The sequence below is a fragment of the Manis pentadactyla genome, chromosome 19 (assembly GCF_030020395.1).
Source record: "Manis pentadactyla isolate mManPen7 chromosome 19, mManPen7.hap1, whole genome shotgun sequence".
NCBI lineage: Eukaryota > Metazoa > Chordata > Mammalia > Pholidota > Manidae > Manis > Manis pentadactyla.
This window is the reverse complement of record NC_080037.1, coordinates 9,631,914-9,651,866: the sequence shown is the minus strand read 5'-3', so window position 1 is coordinate 9,651,866 and position 19,953 is coordinate 9,631,914. Positions and strand designations below refer to the sequence as shown.

General features: G+C 58.0%; 1 protein-coding gene across 1 annotated transcript; it reads left to right on the top strand.

Moving 5' to 3' along the window:
- The first annotated feature begins 1,701 nt into the window (after nt 1-1,701).
- On the top strand, nt 1,702-19,953 carry NTRK1 (neurotrophic receptor tyrosine kinase 1). The gene is made up of 17 exons (XM_036922589.2): nt 1,702-1,997; nt 5,261-5,335; nt 5,599-5,670; nt 7,215-7,283; nt 8,081-8,226; nt 8,485-8,627; nt 11,245-11,377; nt 12,631-12,957; nt 13,390-13,407; nt 13,574-13,629; nt 13,899-14,001; nt 14,513-14,659; nt 14,952-15,082; nt 15,278-15,450; nt 17,717-17,957; nt 18,326-18,484; nt 19,747-19,953. The coding sequence occupies exons 1-17, from the start codon at nt 1,708-1,710 to the stop codon at nt 19,930-19,932; spliced, it is 2,469 nt and encodes an 822-aa protein (XP_036778484.2). The 5' UTR covers nt 1,702-1,707; the 3' UTR covers nt 19,933-19,953.

Sequence of the window (19,953 nt, the reverse complement as noted above, 5' to 3'; positions counted from 1 at the left end):
AACAAACGCACTGGTTTGCTGGGACCTCTCAGTTCTCTCCGCCCCTCCCGCCAAGCCAAAATATTTAGCCTGACAACTGAGGGGGTGTACAGGTCTGTTGGGGAAATAAGGCCGAAATACAGGGGGATGGTAGGCCAAGAACCCACCCCGCTGCGGCTGGGGTGGGTCCCCCCGCAGACTTCTCCCGAGTGGGGCCGCACGGCCGGCAGGAGCGGCGGCGGCGGCCGGGTGCTCCAGGGAGAGGGGTCTCTAGGTTCAGCCACCCCGCGCCGGACGCCTGCGGGCGACCTCTGGCAGCCGGGACTCGGCGGAGCGAACTTGCTAAAACCTGGCGCGAACGCGAACTGGGTCTCCTGGCCATTCAAGCCTTTCGCCTCTCGGAGCCCATCTCAGCCTCCCAAGAGGCCCCCCCCCACGTCCGCTATCGGGCACCGGGCTCAGTCCCAACCACGTCCGTTGGTTCCAACCAAGATCCCAGTGGAGGTGGCACTGTGTGGGGTCCCGCCTCTGTCCGGTCACCCTTCTGAATGCAGGCTGCTCGGTGCGTCTATCTGTCCGTCTCTATCTTGGGAATTGGAGGACAGTCGGTGCTGGGGCCCTGACAGGGAGGACAGCCGCGAGCCTCTCGGAGAGCTTCCTTCACTCGCTCCCTAGGCCCCTTGTCTACCCGCGACCTCCAAGAATCCCTTCTCCAGGACCCCTCTTCTTCTCTCTCCAACTTGAGACGGGGGGGCTCCTGCGGCCACAAAGCCCGCGAGATGGGAGAGGCTGGGACTTGCCCTCTGGCGGGTGCTGGGGATCCCGGGGCTTTCTGGCTGCGCGGCCTCCTAGCACCGACGGGTCCCCAGCTCCACCCGCGGGCGGCTCCCGAGTCCGAGGAGCTAAGAGAAGATCTATTAATTTCTCCGCGCAGAAATCGATGCTCTTGTCAGGGCGGCAATCGATGCCAGCCCAGCCCGGCTTGGCCCTACCCGGCCTGGGGGCCAAGAGCTGGCTGGCCGGGGTCCGGGACTGACGCTGGGTCCCGAGGCGCAGCTCAGTGGGGGCCGCAGACCGCGCCCCAACCCACCCAACTCCTGCCCAGCTCACACCTTTGCGCGCAGGCTTCTAGCGCCACCCTGTGGCCTTTTCTAGACATCGGCACCTCGACTCCCTGGTTTCCCTTCACCGGCTTTTTTTGGGGCGACACCTTCCCTTTCTCTGCCCTTATGTTTTCCTTCTCCAGGTCCTGAGTTTGGTCTTTTTTTGGCGGGGAGGGTCCCTTCTTTTTTCTTCCTAGGTTTCACTTAATTTACCCTAAGTGACACTGCCGAATCCCAACGGCATGCACACTGCGAAGAGGGAGATCTGAGGCCGGGGGCTGGATAGGATGACCTGGACGACAACCTTTCCCCAACTCAGTCATCTCCCCTGCCCCCTACATGCAGCTGCTTTAGACTGGGAGAAATAACGTATCAACTTCCCATTCCCCGACCCCCAGCAGACACCTCTGAGACCTTCTGCGGCCTCCGCTCCGCGTCTCCTGGAGCTGGGGATATCTTGGGGGAGAAGGCTGGCACAGGGCCCCCCGAAAGGGAGGTTGGGGCAGAGTTGGGGCTTAGGAGAGGAGGGGGCGGGGCGGGGCTGGAGGGGGCGGGGCGGGGCGGGGCGTGTGCCGCTGGCTCCACCCTTTCCTGGCGGCTGGGTCTTTAACACAGCCCAGCGCACATGTCGCGGGAGGCCTGGCAGCCGCTGCTGGGAGCGCACAGACGGCGGCCCGGCCCTGGCGAGGCGGGCGCCGCCGCGATGCTGCGAGGCGGACGGCGCGGGCAGCTTGGTGGGCACGGCCGGGCTACGGGGCCGGGCAGACTACTGGCCTGGCTGATGCTGGCATCTGCGGGCGCCGCACCCTGCCCAGATGTCTGCTGCCCCTACGGCCCTTCGGGGCTGCGCTGCACCCAGGCTGGGGCCCTGGATAGCCTCCGCCACCTGCGGGGCGCCGAGAACCTGACGGAGCTGTGAGTGTCCGGCGGGCGAGGGGGCGCGGGGACAGGCGGGCATAGCCGTGCCCCGAGGGCACGGACTTGCTGTGGGCTTGCTGGGTCAGGAGCGTGGGGCGGCGGGAGGCTGATAAGGCGCAGCCCTCTGCGGGGCCTGGGCTCCCCTCCGCTGCCGCCGCTCCCGGGCAGCCACAGCAGTTGCCGCCCGGAAGCTGCCTGGTGCCCAGGGCAGCTAGGGCGCTAGCTTCAGGGAAAGCAAGGCGGGTGGGGGGCTGTCCGTGGATCAGGTCTGGACAGCCCCGCCGTCTTGAAGCCGCTTTGAGGAACCCCGACAGGAGGCCAAGCTGTGCCTCAAAGAGGGGGTGGTCAGCTGCAGAGAAACCCTCAGTGCGGCAAGCTTACCCCTTATACCTTTTCCAGGAGGAAACTAGCCCTCCCCACCCACCCCCACTTCCTTCTCATGACCAGGCAAGGCCAAGCCTTCCCCCCGGAACTGGGAATTAAACTGGATAGGTGGGAGGTGGTGGAGCCTCATGCTCCGTCATTGAGCTCTCTGTTCCCCATTTTACCATTCCTTGTCCCATTCTCCCTTGATCTGGATGTAGGAAATGAGACCCTCTCCTGGCTTCTCTCTTCCTGGGCCCAGCTCTCTTTCCCCGCTTGTGTCCCTACTTGGGGCAGGGAGTTGGGGGTCTCGCTGAGACTATCCTTCCTTGAGGGCTCCCAACTGAGAGCACCCCCCAGCATTCTGCAGTGCTTTGACATCCTGCAGTAACTGGTTACAAAACACTCAAGTACTTTTTAAGCAGCTGGTGAAACCTATGGGAGTGCTTTGTGATAATCCGCCTAGAGGTACTCAAGCATCACATGGTGGTGACTAGAAAATACCTGAGTATTCTGTGGCTGGTGGGGCCAGCAAGACTTCTAGAAGAGGGGAGGAACTGCTAGAAAATCCTCCTCCAGTGACCTGGGGCTTAGAGGGCGAGGAAGCCTGGGCCCAGGCCGAGCTGGGCTGGAAGGTAGCCCACGGGGGAGCATCACTGTCTGGAAGTTACTTGAGCAGCCTGCCATAAGTGGCACTGAGTTACTCGGGTGTCTTGTGGTAATTAACGGGAAGGTACTCAATCTCTCTCTCTAATGGCCCCAGGGAGACCAGGCGGAGAGGAGATGGCCTCGTCTTTGGTCTAGGCCCAGGTCTCTACATGATGTGGAGGAGCATCCAGGCTGCCCCATCAGTCCAGGCCACTCACCACCTTGGGCCTTTGGACCAGGGCTCCTGTTTCTGAGTGTTTGCTATCACAGCTTTCATTCCCCAGATCCCTTCCAAGCCCCAAGTGTCCAGCCCAGGGTTGGGGGTGGGGAGGGACAGGCCTAGGGCTGGGGACTAGGACGCAGGCAGGGCGGTGAGCTGAGATGTCCTTCTGGGTGGGGCGGCCGCCGACCCCCTGCCTCCTCCGCCTGCATAGCCCCCCTCCTCCTCCCGCACCCGCAGAGCTAACGAGGAGATAATGGACTCGAATGGACAGATTGATTATGAATCCCGACGAACGAGGCAGCTTTGAGCAGGCTGCCTGACAGCTTGCACACACCCAGCCACTGCCCTCTCACCCCTCCCTGGGTCCCTGCTCTAAGCCCACTGGGCAGGGCCTGTGGGGGTGGGCAGGACAGGGGCCTACTCTCCCCCAGAGTCACTGGAGGTTGCTCCCTAAACCTCGCAGGACTCACTAAACCTCTGAGGACCTGATACCTGGCTGTCCAACTGGGGCCATGCTGGGAAGAGGGGAGAGCAGAGGGGTCACTCGGGTTCACCCTGGTTCCCACAAGTTAGGGAAAATAAGAGGATAGTGGGGAAGTGAGTTCTGAGAACAGGCAGTGAGTAAGCCCCCACCCCAGCCCGTGTGTGTGTGTGTGTGTGTGTGTGTGTGTGTGTGTGTGTGTGTGTGTGTGTGTGGTAGGGAGAGTACACCGACGTGCCTCTGCAGGGCAGCTGAGTTCTCAGGAACTCGCTGGTGTGCCAGATTCAGAGGCTGGGCAGGGCCCAGGGCGTCAGCGGTCCCCCATCCTGGCGTGCCATGCCGGCTCTTACATGTTTCTTTCTCAGCTCACTGTCTTGCTTTCTCTGGCTCTCTGTCTTTATCTGTCTGTCTCTCTGTCTCCCCTTCCTTATCTGCCTTCTCCTAGCCTGACTCTCTCTGCCCGTCTTCCTCCTGCCAGTTTCTCTTTCTTGGTGTCTCTGTTTCCAGATCTCTCTGTCTTTCTCTCCCCCACCCCGCTGCCCCACACCGAGCCTTCCCATAGCCATCTCTCTGTGTACTCAGCCAGTCCACGCCTCTCCACCCAGCCCCACTCTGATCCATCCCCTCATTGCTCCTCTCCTCCGTCCTGGGTCCTGCTTGGGGCAGGGAGTGGCTCCACGGGTCCCTGACCAAGAGCCTCTTTGCCGCCTCCTTGCTCTGCAGAAGGATAGGGTGTGGGGAGGGGAGCTTGCTGCTTGAGTGTAGGGAGAAGCCAACAGCTTTGAGAGGGAATGTGTATGTGTGTGTGTGTGTGTGTGTGTGTGTAGCAGTATGGGTGAGCCCAGACGGTGGCCCCTGAGCAGGTGTATCTGGGAACACATAGTTGCATGACCACAGGGTTTCCTCTGTGCTGTGTGGGGCAGTGGCAGTGATGAGCTCAGGCCCTTTGTGGAAGCAAATATTCAGCATGACCCCCCCATTGTTGAACATGTGCAGGAGAGGCCTTGTGTATAAAAGCAGAACACCACGCTGAGAATGGACTCGTGTGTGTGTAGAATGAGTATGCACACACATCTTCACATGTGTATGTGTATGTACACAAGATATGTATACACATGTCCATGTGTGATGGTGCAAATGTGCTCACATACACACCTGTGTGTGCATGCATACACATGTGTGTATGTGTGTGAGGAGGTGTGTCTGTCTTGGTGCATATGTTTATGCCTCTGTGTGTGTGCATGACTGAGTGTGTTTGCATGTGTGAGAGTTGTGTGAGTGCATGTGTGGTGGTGTGAGGGTGCATGCATGCATGTGCATATGTCAGGAAGTGTTTCTACATATGTGTGTGCATGCATGTGTACATAATTATGCATGTGTATGTGTAAAACAGGTCTGAGTATGACTGGGTGCCCATGTGCCCATGTGTATATAGGTATGCATGCATGCACCTGGGCATGTGTGATTGGGTTGGAGGCAGGAGGGTGGGTGGGAAACCTGAGTGTGGGCCTGGGCCCCTGTGACTCCCATTCCCTCTCCCCACAGCTACATCGAGAACCAAGAGCATCTGCAGCATCTGGAGTTCAGAGACCTGAAGGGCCTAGGGGAGCTGAGAAACCTGTGAGGGGCTGTGTGGTGTGGGGTTCAACTCAGCGCCTGGGACCAGAGGGCCAGGGAAGGTGCAGGGGTGCTAGGGGCCTGGGAGGACCTGAGAGGCTGTGGACTCAGGGATCCTCAGGGTCATGGGTAGCTGAAGAAGCCATGAGGCAGAGCAGGAGGGGCCCATGGCTCAGCACTGGGGACCCGGGCTTTGGCACGGGCGGAGAGGGAGGGGGCCCGGGTGGCTAAAGGCCTAGGGGCTGACCCTGCTGCATCCCTCCCAGCACCATCGTGAAGAGCGGTCTCCGTTTCGTGGCACCAGATGCTTTCCATTTCACTCCTCGGCTCAGTCGCTTGTGAGTGGCCAGGGCTGGGTGGCGTGGGGGTTGGAGGACACCCAGACTCCAGCAGCTACTGGGCTTGGCCGTCCCCAGGGAAATGTTCTGAGGAAGCCCCAGCCTGGGCAGGGACGCAACCGCACTCATCCTCCCGGGGCTTCTCATCTGCTCCAGGGATGGTGGTGTTCTCAGCTCCCACCCCTGCCGGCCAAAAGGTCCTTCTCGCTGTCTCACTTCCCTGCTTCACACTACAGGGACACTTCTGATGGGGGCCTGCCCTGTTTTTCCTCCTGGGGCTCAGAAACACACTGGTCCAAGGGAGCAAGGGGCGGGAGCAGGACCCCAGACTCTGGCTGGGACACCACCTCCCACTCCTCCCTGGTGCCTGGCATAGCCTGGGAGGTGGGGCACCAGATCTGCCACTTGTACCCTCCCTGTTCTGGGAGTCATAGCTCCCTTTCCTGTGGAAGATGGAGAGGGACAGGGGTGGGCAGGAGAGACCGCTAAAGAGAGGTCCTTAGAGACCCTGGCAGCCCCTCCCTGGCCATCTGAGGGCCGGTAGAGAGGTGGGGAGGGTGGCGGGGGCTGCCGTTCACGGAGTTACGCCAGGCACGCTGAACTCTGCTGTGTCCGGAGATTTAGCAAGAAGGAAGGTGATGCCACCTCACTGGCTACTTATTGGGGCTTCAGTTCAAATGTGTACCAGTGACCCTTATGATTCATATGTCAGCGATCTTCACACTCAATCTGGGAGAGAGTCATCCCCATTTCAGAGATGAGGACTCTGAGAACCAGAGAGCCTGCTTCTGGGCTGAGGTCACACAGCTCTCAGTGGCAGGACAGACCCACACCCAGCTCTGTCTGGTGCTAACCTGGGGGGTCTTTCCGATCCCTGCGTGGTGCTGCTGCTCCAGCTAAGCTCCCACTGACTGCAGGACAGCTAGGCGAAGAGAGGGGCAGGGCAGGGTCCCAGGAGCGGCGTCCTGCTGCAGAGCACCGGGCACTGGAGCTTCCTCTGTGGCTGGGGGCTGACCCCTTATCTGCAAGTAGGGGGCTGGGGTCTAGGGTCCCTTCCAGAGAGCTTGCTTTGGTCCCAAAGGAAGGAGGAGTGGGGAGGGGACCTGAGGAAGTACTCTGAGATCCTTGCCATCCGGTAGGGGCAAGGGAGTGTGGGAGCCACCACCCTCCCCCTTCTCCTCTGGCCCTGTCCTGGGTGCTGTGGGCAGGGAGCACAGATGGAGCCCCTTCCCCAGCTGGGGCCTCAGCACTCTGCCAGCTGGGGCCAAGGGTGGGGGAAAGGGGGAGCGGCTGTTCCCGCAGAACCCCCTCCCTGGGGTCTGGGGAGGAGGTTAAGTGGGGTTGACCCTTGTTGTCGCAGGGAGAAGAGGGGGACTCAAGGAGCCTAACCTGCCCCCACCCCTGCAGTGCCCCCCCAGGCTGGCTCAGGGCTGGGGAGGGGACGCCAGATGTCAGCTTCCCCCTGGGCTCCGCCCTCCTCCACACTGGGTCACAGCGGGGTCGGTGGCTCACAGGGTCAGTCTCTTCTGTCTCAACTCCTGCAGGAATCTTTCTCTCAATGCTCTGGAGTCTCTCTCCTGGAAAACCGTCCAGGGCCTCTCCTTACAGGAACTGTGAGTGTGAGGGCGTCCGGGGGGCAAGAGTAGAGTGTGTGTGTGTGCGTATGCGTGCGTGTGTGTGTGTGTATGCGCGTGTGCGCACATGAGCGTGGCAGGCACTGTGTCTCTGTGTGAAGCATGCCACTGTGTCTGCATGGAACTGTGGTGGGGTGGGGTGTGATGGGGTCTCTTTGGGGAGACAGGTTTGGCAGTGAGCTGAGCTGGGCCTGTGCATCCTGGTCAACCCCCATTTAAGCAGGGGCTGCAGGCCCACTGGTTGAGGAGGTTACTGCCCTGGGGGGCGTGTGAGGGTTGGGGGGCGAGAGCCGCCTGGCCGGCTGATTGTGTTTGTGTGTGTGCCAGGGAGGCTGGGGCTGGGCAGACCCGCAGGCCCACTGCCTGCGCACATGGGCACATCTGCCCACATTCCCAGCACACCACACACACGTGACGGTGGGACAGCAGTGGCCGGTGTGTGCTTGGTGGGCACCTAGGGCTTCTGGGTCACCCCGAAGGCAGAGCCCTTCTCTCTCTGTCACCCTGCTCAGAACCCTCACCCCGGTGTCATCCTGAGGTGTGGGGGGTAAGGGAATCCCACAGCAGGCCGCCTCTGACTCTCTGCCTTAGATTTCTTCTAATACGGTCTTGTTGTGGTCCGTGAGAGGACCTCCTGCTATGTCCCCACTCCTTTGCCTCTAGACAGTCTGCCGCCTGACTGCACCCCACTCACTGCAGCCCTTCATTCTCGGTGGCTCCTCAGGCCCAACGCCTGCCCCTTCCCTGCCTCTCTTGGTGTCCCCCACGTCCTCCAGGGTCCTGTCGGGGAACCCTCTGGACTGCTCCTGTGCCCTGCATTGGCTACTGCGCTGGGAGGAGGAGGGGCTGGGCGGAGTGCGTGAGCAGAAGCTGCGGTGCCCCGGGCGGGGTCCCCTTGTCCTCTTGTCCAACACCAGCTGCGGTAGGTGCTGGAGGTGGTAGAAGAGGCTGGGAAAGGGCCACGTGCCTGGGGAGAGGGCATCTAGCAGGCTTGGGAAGCGAGGGCTGAGAGGGGGCTGGGGAACGGGCACTGGCAAGAGCCGGTTGGGAGGGGGACTCAGGGCTGGGCGCATCACCACTGGACAGCTCGGTGACTGAGAAGGGTGGGGAAGGGGGCGCTGGGGTAGGGTTCTGAGGCCGGGCCCTGCTCTAACACCCCTTGGGCATTCTGGGCGATCAGAGGTGCCCAGGCTGAAGATCCAGATGCCCAACGCCTCCGTGGACGTGGGGGACGACGTGATGCTGCAGTGCCAGGTGGAGGGGCAGGGCCTGGAGCAGGCTGGCTGGAGTGTGGCCGAGCTGGAGGAGGCGGCCACGGCCACGGTGAGGAGCCCTTCCCTGCTCCACTCCCCCTCGTCCCCTCTCCCCAGGGGGGGCCTGGGCAGGGCAGAGGGGGCAGAGACAGGGAAAGAAGGATGATGAATAGGAGCCCCACAGAGGGTGAGGGGTGGACAGAGATGGTCGAGCTCATGGGGCTCAGACTTCTGCTGTGGGGTAGCCCTGGGGGTGGGTGCTGGCCCAGTAGGGAGCTCAGGTTCTGCAGGATCCCCCGGGAACTTGGGGCCCCTCTCTGGGAACACCGTGCGGCTGTAAGAGAGAGGGGCAGGGGGCCCACACATCTTGGAGCAGGGGCAAACCCCACAGACCACCCCTCCCATCCACCCCCTTTCTAGATAAGGACACTGAAGACCAGGGAGAGGGCACGATATTTGTGGTATTGCACCCAGGGGAGTTCTCAGGGGCCTTCCAGGATTTTTCTGGAGATTCTGGAAGCAGCACCCTCTTGGGTGTAGGATGAGCATATTAGTAAAGGAGGCACAGGTCTGGTTCCGGCTCTCTCACTAATTAATTCTTGGAGCGACTTTCAGAAAAATCCCCTAATCTGCCTGCACTTTGGTTTTCTTATCTGTCAACTGAGGAGGTAGATGTGATGGCCTTCTGATGTCCTGCCTGCCTCTGGGCACTCTCTGGCCTCTATCTCTGTCATCTAGACATGTCTCTGGGCCCCTTCCCAGGCCTTGCCCTTTGTCCTCAGGCTGGTGATGGGTTGACTCAGCTGCCACAGTGAACTTAGGAGGCCTTGTTGATAAGATCAGCAGAGACTGACAGTGGGCTGTGCCCACCCAAAAAGCTGGGCCCATGTCAACAGACACACAGGGTCCAGCCCCTGGGGGGAGTCAGGCCATCGGGACCAGCAGGGCAGTGTTAGCCCTGGGAGGAGAACCAACCCGAGAATCGCTGCAGGCCCCTGGAACAGTGTTGAAGCAGGAACCACTGGAGCCTGAGTGGGGGGTCCAGACATGGTGGAGGGACCACTAGCCACTGAATAGTTCCTCCCCTCCCAGAGATCAAAGTCCCAGAGAGTGAGTCATGGAAAGGGATCAAGGCGGAGGCAAGGGCTTGGCCATGACCGTCTGTGGAAAGAACTTTGATCAACTGCTTGTCTTGGAAATTCCAGGTTTTTGCTTTTTTTCTTGGGGAGATTTATGTTTGCCACCACGTCTGTTTTCTAGAAATTTCCTATAGAAAAGTCGTGCCCTAGCTGGGTTAAATAGAGAGGAGGTGGGGGCTGGTCACCCTCAGAAGAGAGAAGGGCGGCAGAACAGCTCAAAGGGAAGAGTTAGTGGGACAACCCACCCCAGGGCGATTAGGAAGGGAGGGGGCAGCCAAGAGAAGCTTGGAGTAGGTCGGGGCTTCCTCTCGGAGTGGCTGGGACAAGAGGCTGGAGAGCGCTCCTGGAACCTGTGAGTGCACATTCTCACGGAAGCCCAGGGCAACTTCCCCTCCTCTGGCATCTGTTCAAGGGCTTCCACGTTTATGAAATTTCCAGGTGAAGGAGATTTGTCCACTACTTCATTCAGTTCTACCATTTTATGCAAATAGCTTTCTGAAATCTCCAAAGGTCATTTCGTCTACCTCTTCAGCTTACAAAACAGGAAAACCGTGGGTCAAAAAGATTAAGACTTATCTTAAGGTCATATATTTTCTTTTTTCTTTCTTTCTTTTTTTTTTTACTGATTCAAAATATTTATTATTATAGTGTTTCCTAAAAATGTACAAACAGTAAATCAATGCAAATGCTGTAGGCTCATAGTTCTTACATAACCAAATAATCATGGTAAATTTACAAATGAAATGCAAACAATACAATGAACTTAAGAACATTAATTTAATGGGGCAGTTAACATTTTCTGAGAATAAATTGCTACTTACAGTATGACTACAACATGATTACTCTGGTTGGTGTATATCCTCTAAAGTTTGGCCCTTCTGTACTGCTGTGTGCCTTAAGGTCATAGAATTTCCACACACCCAGGTTCTTGGGAAGAGAATCTAAACCTGATTCAGTCTTTTGGTGATGACTCAGAAAAAGTCTCTTTGCCTCTCTGACTTCGCTTTGTGTTCATCTGCCAAAGGAGGTCAGGATGCTACAGTTGATTCTAACTGCTGCCCTGTTATTAGCGACATCTCTGTTTCTGGTCATCGTTGGCTGAGACTAAGTTTGCTAGAACTGTGTGTAAAACAAGAGCACGTAGGTGCTGACTGAGGTCCTAGTTGTTTCTGCAATGAGTGCTGCATATTTCATACTTGAGTATATGTGTACTTGGGTTTTGTAAAACCTACTTAGCTGCTCAGATGGGTAGTTTTGGTTCAGGGTATTTTGTACCTATTTTGAAGTTATTGGTTATGTTCTAGATTTTTCAGATCATTAAATAAGTGATCCGGGAGATTGTCTGAGAACAAGCTCTAAAAGAGGAGGGCCATTCTCTACCATATTCTCTCCCACACCTCTTTCCTTCCCTTCCCCTCCCTTTCCAGTCCTTCCTTCTTTTCCTTCTGGAGCCAGAGGGGCTCCCCAAAGGCTTTAACTCCACCCCTCTGCCTCCAGCCCCAAGCCGCTGACACACTTTCTGCTTTTCCCCTCTCTCCCCTGACCCAGCAATCTGGGGGTCTGCCATCCCTGGTGCTGACCCTGGCCAATGTCACCAGTGACCTCAATAGGAAGAACGTGACATGCTGGGCAGAGAATGATGTGGGCCGGGCTGAAGTCTCCGTCCAGGTCAACGTCTCCTGTGAGTCCCATTGACTGTCCCTGCCCCTGCCCTGTCTCTGCACCCACCCCCATCCCTTCCTCCCTGAGAAGAGGACGTGAGGGCGGGGGGCTGGAGAAAAGAGGTGGGATGTATGTCTCCACAGCTGCTCCCTCCCAGCTGTTTCCAGATTCCCATGAAAACCTGATCCTTTGGGGGACGTCCTGGGGGCTTGTCAAGGCCAGAGGGATGGAGATGGATTTCTTTCTGGCCCCCTGCCCGAGTCTTGCTACCTGAGGCCCTCCACACCAGCTGTCTGGCTGTTCTCACTGCTCCGCTCTATTCCTTCATGCTGGTCCCTTCAGAGGACTTCTGCCCTGCATCCTAGGGCAGAAGTTTTAAAAGAAGAATCATCCACCCCACCTGAGTTCCCCTTTAGGCCCACGGCCTAATTTCTCTAGATCTGCCAACAAATTATTTAAAATCTTCTAGGTTATATAATTTTCATCTTTTATTGTGAAATATAACATATATAGATATATGCATAAAACATATACACTTTAAACAATAATTATTCTTACCAGCACATCAGAAGACCCCTCCCCCTCCCCATTCAGAATCCCTTCCTTCTCCATCCCATCCTGACTTTTGTGAGAATCATTTCCTTGCTTTTAGAAATAATTGCATGATTCTCTATCAATATGGTTTAGTTTCTCCTGTTCTTATACATTATGTAAGCAGAATCATACTGCAAGTTTTACTTTGTCTAGTTTCTTTCACTCATCATTATATTTGTAAGATTCATCCATGTTACATGGGAGTTGTTACTGTTTGTTCATCCAGTTCACTGCTGAATAGTATTCCACTGCACAAGTTCTGGCTAGAATTCCAGTATTAATTGCGTATGTTCATATATGTTATATGTATTTCTGTCAGTGAGGGGCTTTTGTGCTTTTTATCAGGTTGGGTTTATTTTGAAAGCATACCTTTTTCATAAGGTTTTTGAACTGTATATTTTTTTCCCTGTGTGATGTTTAGGCCCCCACCTGATCTTCTTAAGTTTGGTGACACTTAATTTTTATAGCTCCCTTCTCTGAATTTTATACACCTGCTGCCTGATTTAAGATTTGCTGTCAACTTTCTTCAAAATGCCTTTTGTGAAATTCTTAGAGCCGGCCGCCCAGTTTCTCTTGGGCCCGCAACCTGATTTCTGACTCTACCCGTCCCCCGCGCGGACTGGTGGGCTCCCTCCAGCTGCCCCCTGACTTCGCGCTCTCGCTCTCTCTGGCCTGCAGTCCCGGCCAGCGTGCAGCTGCACACCGCAGTGGAGATGCACCACTGGTGCATCCCTTTCTCCGTGGACGGGCAGCCGGCGCCCTCTCTGCGCTGGCTCTTCAATGGCTCTGTGCTCAACGAGACCAGCTTCATCTTCACTGAGTTTCTCGAGCCGGCGGCCAACGAGACTATGCGGCATGGCTGTCTGCGTCTCAACCAGCCCACCCATGTCAACAACGGCAACTACACGCTGCTGGCTGCCAACCCCTCTGGCCAGGCCGCCGCCTCTGTCATGGCTGCCTTCATGGACAACCCTTTTGAGTTCAACCCCGAGGACCCCATCCCCGGTGCGAGGGCCACCCTGAACCCTGCCCCCACTCCCTGGGCTCCACCTGGGCACAGATCCAGGTGTCCAGGGAGGCCTGGCCCACTTCCTGCTGTGATCCTGACCCCAGAAGCTGGAGTGCCTGTTCCTGGACAGAAAGGAGCCCAAAGTTCTGGTGGTTGGCTCTGTGCTGACCTCCGTGCCCCTGCCTCCCCCAAGCACCAGGATTCCTGAACCCCTGAGTTATTCCACTCATCTGGGCTGGCTGAAGAGTGAGCCATGCACCAGGGCACCTGTGGCCCAGCTGGAAAAGGGCCACGTGCATCTTCTCTCTTGAAACCAGAGCCCCCCCCACTCCACTCCCACCCAATGGAGGCGTGAGTCCCAGAGGGGGAAAGGGACTCCCTGTTCTCCTCCCCCGTCTGACTGTTTTCTCTCCTCCCTCCTGCTGCAGTGTCCTTCTCGCCAGTGGGTGAGTAGGCCAGGCTGGAGGGCAGGCTCTGTCTGGCCGGTGGCTCAGAGGCTGGGGCAGAGGGTACAGTTGACCTAACCCCCAGGGCCAGCTGGGGCTAGGGGGGAGTAGTTGGGGGAGACTCGGTGTGTCCAAGGCCCACCTTTCCTGCCCTGTGTCCCCACAGACACTAACAGCACGTCCGGAGACCCGGTGGAGAAGAAGGATGAAACCCCCTTTGGGGTGAGCATGGGAAGTAGAAGCTCATCCAGGATTTGGGATCAGGAGGCTAGGCTAGAGGTTCCTCTGCATGTCACTTCCGGTCATAGCCCAGAGATCGCGACAGTGTAGCCTGAGCTTGGTCAGCCGCCCCCACAGCCATGGCCCCAGGCCCCAGAGGAGGGAAGGAGGGGGCAGTTCTGGGGGCTCCTATGCAGGACAGAGAGGCAGTTTGCTATGGGGTGCGCTGAGAGCGCAGGAGGAGCCCTGGATCTAACCACCCCCACCCCCAGGTCTCCGTGGCCGTGGGCCTGGCTGTCTTTGCCTGCCTCTTCCTTTCTACCCTGTTCCTTGTGCTCAATAAATGCGGAAGGAGGAACAAGTTTGGGATCAACCGTGAGTGGGGTCTGTAGAGGGGCTCTCTGTCAGTCTGTCCTACCTGCCTTGTTTCCTCCTGGCTCTTCCTGACTGTCTTCTGTGGGGCGGGAAAGGCTGTGCACAGGTAGAGTTCTAGGGAGTGTGTCTGGAGTGCACGAGGGCCTGGCTGTGAGGCTGTGAGTGCGTGTATTGGGGCTGGTGCCGGGTAGTTTCAGAGGTAACAGCTGCTAATTGGTGGCTGGATTGTAGTCAAGCACTAAGTGGGTCTGGGAGGTCTGAGTCTGCGGGGGGGGGGGGGGCGCAGTAAGGGAGTTCTTTGGTGGCCCAGGGGGCCTGGGATTGGACAGAAGCCAGAGAGAGAGAGGCCAGAGTGCCTCCCCTTCCCTCGGCTGGCTGTCTTGCTCCCTAGCTCCTCCATCCCACCCCATGCACCTCATGAAGTGGGGTCGCCTGGCATCCTGCAACCTGTCAAGGACTGGGGTGTGGGCCTGGTCTGTGACCCCTCCATGTGGCAGTGTCTCCTCCCTAGGCCCCGCTGTGCTGACTCCAGAGGATGGACTGGCCATGTCCCTGCATTTCATGACATTGGGTGGCAGCTCCTTGTCCCCCACTGAGGGCAAAGGCTCTGGGCTCCAAGGACACATCATTGAGAACCCGCAATACTTCAGTGATGCCTGTGAGGGGCTGTGCTGGTGGGGGCGAGCCTGTGTGTGAGTGTGTAGCAGCCCCCATGTCATTGCCTTTGCCCACCCCAGGCCTGAGCAGGCCTTCCCTCCCACCCCACCCGCACCCTGTCCATATCACACTATAGTGATTGGTGAATGAGTGAAGGTTCCATTTCAGTCCCTCTTCCTGCCTTGGCTGGCACCTTTGTGCAGTGCACAGCCCTGCTGTTCAGTCCTGTCCTGGTCCTACCCCACCCTTCCCAAGACTGGGGCTCCTGTCTGATCTTGCAGGCCTCTCCCCAGGTGTTCATCACATCAAGCGCCGGGACATTGTGCTCAAGTGGGAGCTGGGCGAGGGCGCCTTTGGAAAAGTCTTCCTTGCCGAATGCCATAACCTGCTGCCTGACCAGGACAAGATGCTAGTGGCCGTCAAGGTGAGACCTTGTGCATGAGGCATTGCTGCACTGGGTCCCACCTCCCAGAGCACCATCATTCCAGGACAGGGTGCTCAGGCCTGGGGTGGGATGCTGCAGTCTGCATGGCTCACCACTCTGCTGGGTGGGCCACCTGGGATGTGGGGAGATGAGGGCTGGGCCCCACTCGGTGCCGGCCCCGCCCCTGCCGTCCAGGCACTGAAGGAGGTGTCGGAGAGCGCGCGCCAGGACTTCCAGAGGGAGGCCGAGCTGCTCACCATGCTGCAGCACCGGCACATCGTACGCTTCTTCGGCATCTGCACTGAGGGCCGCCCGCTGCTCATGGTCTTTGAGTACATGCGGCATGGGGATCTCAACCGCTTCCTCCGGTATGATTGCCTGGCCCCGGTGCTGGACCCCAGCTCTGAGCCCCACCGTCCCTCCTCCATGAGCACACGCTTGCTTGTCTGTTGAATGGAGGGAGGACAGGAAGTATGGCTCCTGTCCCCAAGTATGCTCTGAGGCAGATGGGTGAATGTGGGGACAGTCCATGCAGAGGGTAGAGTGGCAATAGCCAGGGGGGTTGTACTCGCCAAGTCATGAGCTAAAAGTTTAGGGTGGGTGGGCTTTGCAGAGAGTGTGTGCGCGTCTGTGTGCGGCATGCGGACGCAGGCCTGTCGAGGTGGCAGCTCTGATAACCACCACAACAAGCATTTATCAGGCACTTCCGATGTTCCAGGCACTCTGCCATGTACTTTACAGTTTATTCCTATTATGGCTGTATGTGCTTGGACATATGTATTTATATAATAATGTAAATATATATATATATTTCATAGTCTCTGAGAATATATGGCAATTTATACTTGAAGAAAGTTAGCAGAAGTTCATTCCTTTGGCTTTGGACGGAACAACTCTGATATGTTTACTAATTCGTGTGATAATTTTAATAACCTCAAGAAATGTGCCCATTTCACAGATGAGGCTTAGAGAGGTTGAGGCAAGGACACACAGGTAGTAAAAGGCCCTGAGTGGGGGAGGGATGTGCTCCCAGGCAGAACCCTGCCCTCAACCACTGTCTGTTACATATTCCCTTTGTTGAGTCCTTCTCTGAAGGATCAGCTCCCTGTGAAGATGGGGCCGTGTGGGGCAGGGAGAAGGCCAGGGCTTGGAATCACCTGTGACTTATTAGCTGAGCCTCCTTTGCCAAATAGCTTTCCTTTCTGACCTCAGTTTCCCCACCAGTAAGAGGAACAATGGGAGACTGTGGTCTGGATGAGGGAGCCCTGTGTGGTTGTCCAAGGGATGGTCATGATGTGGTCCCCACACATCCCCTTGGAAGGGATGGGTCATTCATTCAGACAGGCGGCAGGGTTCAACTGGGAGAGACCCCTGTAGATGGGGAGGAGCCAGCAGAGGGGTGGAGCAGGAAGGAGGCGTGCCAGACCTGAGGTTGAGTGGGGAGGTGGATTGGCTCAGAGGAAACCAAGTCAAGAGGTCAGAGCAGGGTCCTTATCCTTGCTCACCAGACACAGTGTGAGCTCAGTGCTGGGTGCCAGGAATGCAGGCCAGAGACATGCCGCCATCTAGGGCCCAGGCTGTGGGAGAAGCAGCTCTAAATGCTGGAGAGAGCATGGGGGAACCAGAGGAGGGGATCATGAAAACTCCTAGTCCAGCCCAGAAGACTTTCCCTAGGAGAGGCCATCTGTTCCTTCTTGCCTCTGGGCCTGTGTACGTAAATTCCCTCTGCCTGGCACGCTGGCCCTCCTGCGCAGCCACGTCACCCACCCCTGCCCTGACCCCTTCAAGTTGCTTACCCATCTCTCTTGCTCAGGGCCTGAGTCTCGGTTTAGATGTCTCTTCCTCCAGGAAGCCTTCCCTGGCTTCTTCCATCCCTCCCCTGAGTGCCCCTCAGGTGTCTTCACATGGCACTGCTGTAAACCATTTATACTTTCCATTGTGGCTCTGGTGCTTGGCACACTGGAGATATTTAATAAGTACCTGGAATAAATGAAGAAATTAATGAATGAGGAGAAAGCTGGCCAGTAGGAAAGAACAGTACTGACAAAATCATCAGCTCAGGCGAAGGTCAGGGGCAGAGATATTTGGGGAATGGAGATGAGTGAGTGACCAGGGACTGATCTGGAGTGGTGGCTGTGGGGAGGAGGATGGCATCGGGATGTCTTTGGAAGGAAGGAGGACCTCACAGGAATGGTTGTATAGTGAGGGCTAAGGTGGGACAGACAGGAATCAGGGAAGATGCCCAGTTTGCAGGCCCAGAGCCTGGGTGGGGGAATCCATTCCCTGGGCAGGGTCACACTTGAGATGCAGAGCATCTTGGCCCGGGCTGAGGCGGAGGTGTCCATAGGCAAGAGATGTAGGGGCAGTGGGCAGCTGGATGCTGGGCTTGGAGTTCAAGGGGGTTGCCGGAGAGGAAGTCCCCCGTGTGGGACATGTGGGCACTGGTGGAAGCCCTGGAGGTGGCCGCACCTGCCGCCACCCATCCTGGCAGCCCAGACTGTCGTCTCCCTTGTTCTTCCCTTCCTCCTTTCCCCGATTTCCCTCCCCCATGCCACCCCAGCTCCCTGTGCTCCCCTTCTTCAGGGTCCTGGGGGTGTCTTCTCCCAGCCCGCCCCTTCTCCCTCTCTTTGCTAGGTCCCACGGGCCTGATGCCAAGCTGCTGGCTGGTGGAGAGGACGTGGCTCCAGGGCCCCTGGGCCTGGCGCAGCTGCTGGCCGTGGCTAGCCAGGTGGCTGCCGGGATGGTGTACCTGGCGGGTCTGCACTTCGTGCATCGGGACCTGGCCACGCGCAACTGCCTGGTGGGTCAGGGACTTGTGGTCAAGATCGGCGATTTTGGCATGAGCAGGGATATCTACAGCACCGACTATTACCGCGTAAGGGTTTTTCGTCCCAACCCCTCCCCCATCATTCAAAAGGAGACACCTGGACGCCGAGTCCCTCCGAGGGCCTGCCCTTGAAGGGCGCGCCCTCGCTTCCTCGGGCGGTGTGGGGTCTGAGACTCCCGGGCTCTGTTTTCTAAGTCCCCTGCTACCTCCTCGGCCCCCAGTGGGGAGGGTCTGGCTCCGCTACCCCGGGTGGAAACGGCACCATCTCCATCTTAGCGCTGCGGGGGGGAGGAGGGCATATAGAAACAGAAAGCCACTTCTATTTATTTTTAATGATGGGGCCGGGTCGGCTCTGCGCCGGGAGAGGCGTCGGGGCGGCGCCCCCTGGAGGTGACGCGGCGCCCGTCCGCCGGCAGGTGGGAGGCCGCACGATGCTGCCCATCCGCTGGATGCCGCCCGAGAGCATCCTCTACCGCAAGTTCACCACCGAGAGCGACGTGTGGAGCTTTGGCGTGGTGCTCTGGGAGATCTTCACCTACGGCAAGCAGCCGTGGTACCAGCTCTCCAACACCGAGGTCAGCACCGCCCCGTGGGTCAGCCCCTGGCCCTGAGGCCCCTCCTGCCTCGCATCCCACCCCCGGCCCGGCACCTATCCAGCATCCTGCCGCCCCTGGGTTCCCTCCAGCCCGGCCCTGGTCTTTTCTTCTGTTCCTCCCCTCCCCTATTCTTGCCTCCACTTACTGTCTTCAGTCCAGGCCCAACTGACTGCTGGGGAAACCTCAAAGCACGTTATAAACAGATCCCAGACCCCCATCCTTAGCAGCACCTTATAGACCTAGGAGGCATTCTCAGGGTGGAAGGGAGACACATGAGAAAGGAGCACAGCGCAAGAGGGCCTGGCACTGCAGCAGGAAGGCTGGAGGTTAGACTGCAGGAAGGACAGTCCTGCCCCCGTGCCCCCCGCCCTCCTGGCTGGGCACAGCCAGAGCAGGCCCCAGGTGCTCTGTCTCCCAGAGCAGCTCCCCCCACCCCCTCCTTGGCTCACAGCTGTCAGTTTCCATTTCTCCTCCTAATGCAGTCTGCTCCCTCGAGGCTGGTGGGGTGGGGGAGAGGGTTATAGATTTTAATTTTCTCAAGCACTGAGAGAAGGAATGGAATTAGTGCCGCCCATAACCCAAGTCCTCTAATGGGGAGGGAGGGAAGAAGTGAAAAAGATGCTCCAGGCCCCTTCAACTGTCTCCTTGCCACTCTCTCTCCTTCGGATCCTGAGCTGCTCTACTACCCTTCCTGGGGTCCCACTTTGCTCTTTCCTGCTGCAGTTTCTTTTGAGAGGTGCTAGCGCACACACACCCCCGCCCCCCCTGGCAGAGTAGTGCCTAGAGGAGAGAAAAGGAAGTGGGGTCGCCCTCTACCTTAAAATGCAAGCCAGCCCTTTTCCAAAACTCTGTTTCCTTTCCACCTTCTGGAGCTGACAGCCAGAGGACTCTTTCCTTCCTCCCTTCAGCCCTCAACCCCAAATTGGTGGGTTTGGCAAATGGCTTGGCGCCTCCCCCTCCTCAATCCACCTGGCAAGTCTGCTGAGGGTCTGAGCCCCGCCTGTCAGAAGGCAGTCCTACCCCAACCCAGCCTCCTCACAGTCTAGCCTTAATCCTTCTCACTGTCAGTGTCCAGTGGGAAGGAGTCTTGGGGTCCACTGCATCCTTTCAGATGGTTAATAGACGAGAGGCCGGGACACGCTGTGTGACCTGCCTTGGGAGTCTCAGTGAGGCGGGGACGGTGCTGGGGCTGGCCTCCCTCTCCTGCCCCCAGCCCAGTTCTCCCCCTGCGGTGGTCCCAGGCGATCGAGTGCATCACGCAGGGACGTGAGCTGGAGCGGCCACGGGCCTGCCCACCGGAGGTCTACGCCATTATGCGGGGCTGCTGGCTGTGGGAGCCCCAGCAGCGCCACAGCATCAAGGATGTGCACGCACGGCTGCAAGCCCTGGCCCAGGCGCCTCCCGTCTACCTGGATGTCCTGGCCTAGTTGCTGGCCCAGGGGCTGGGG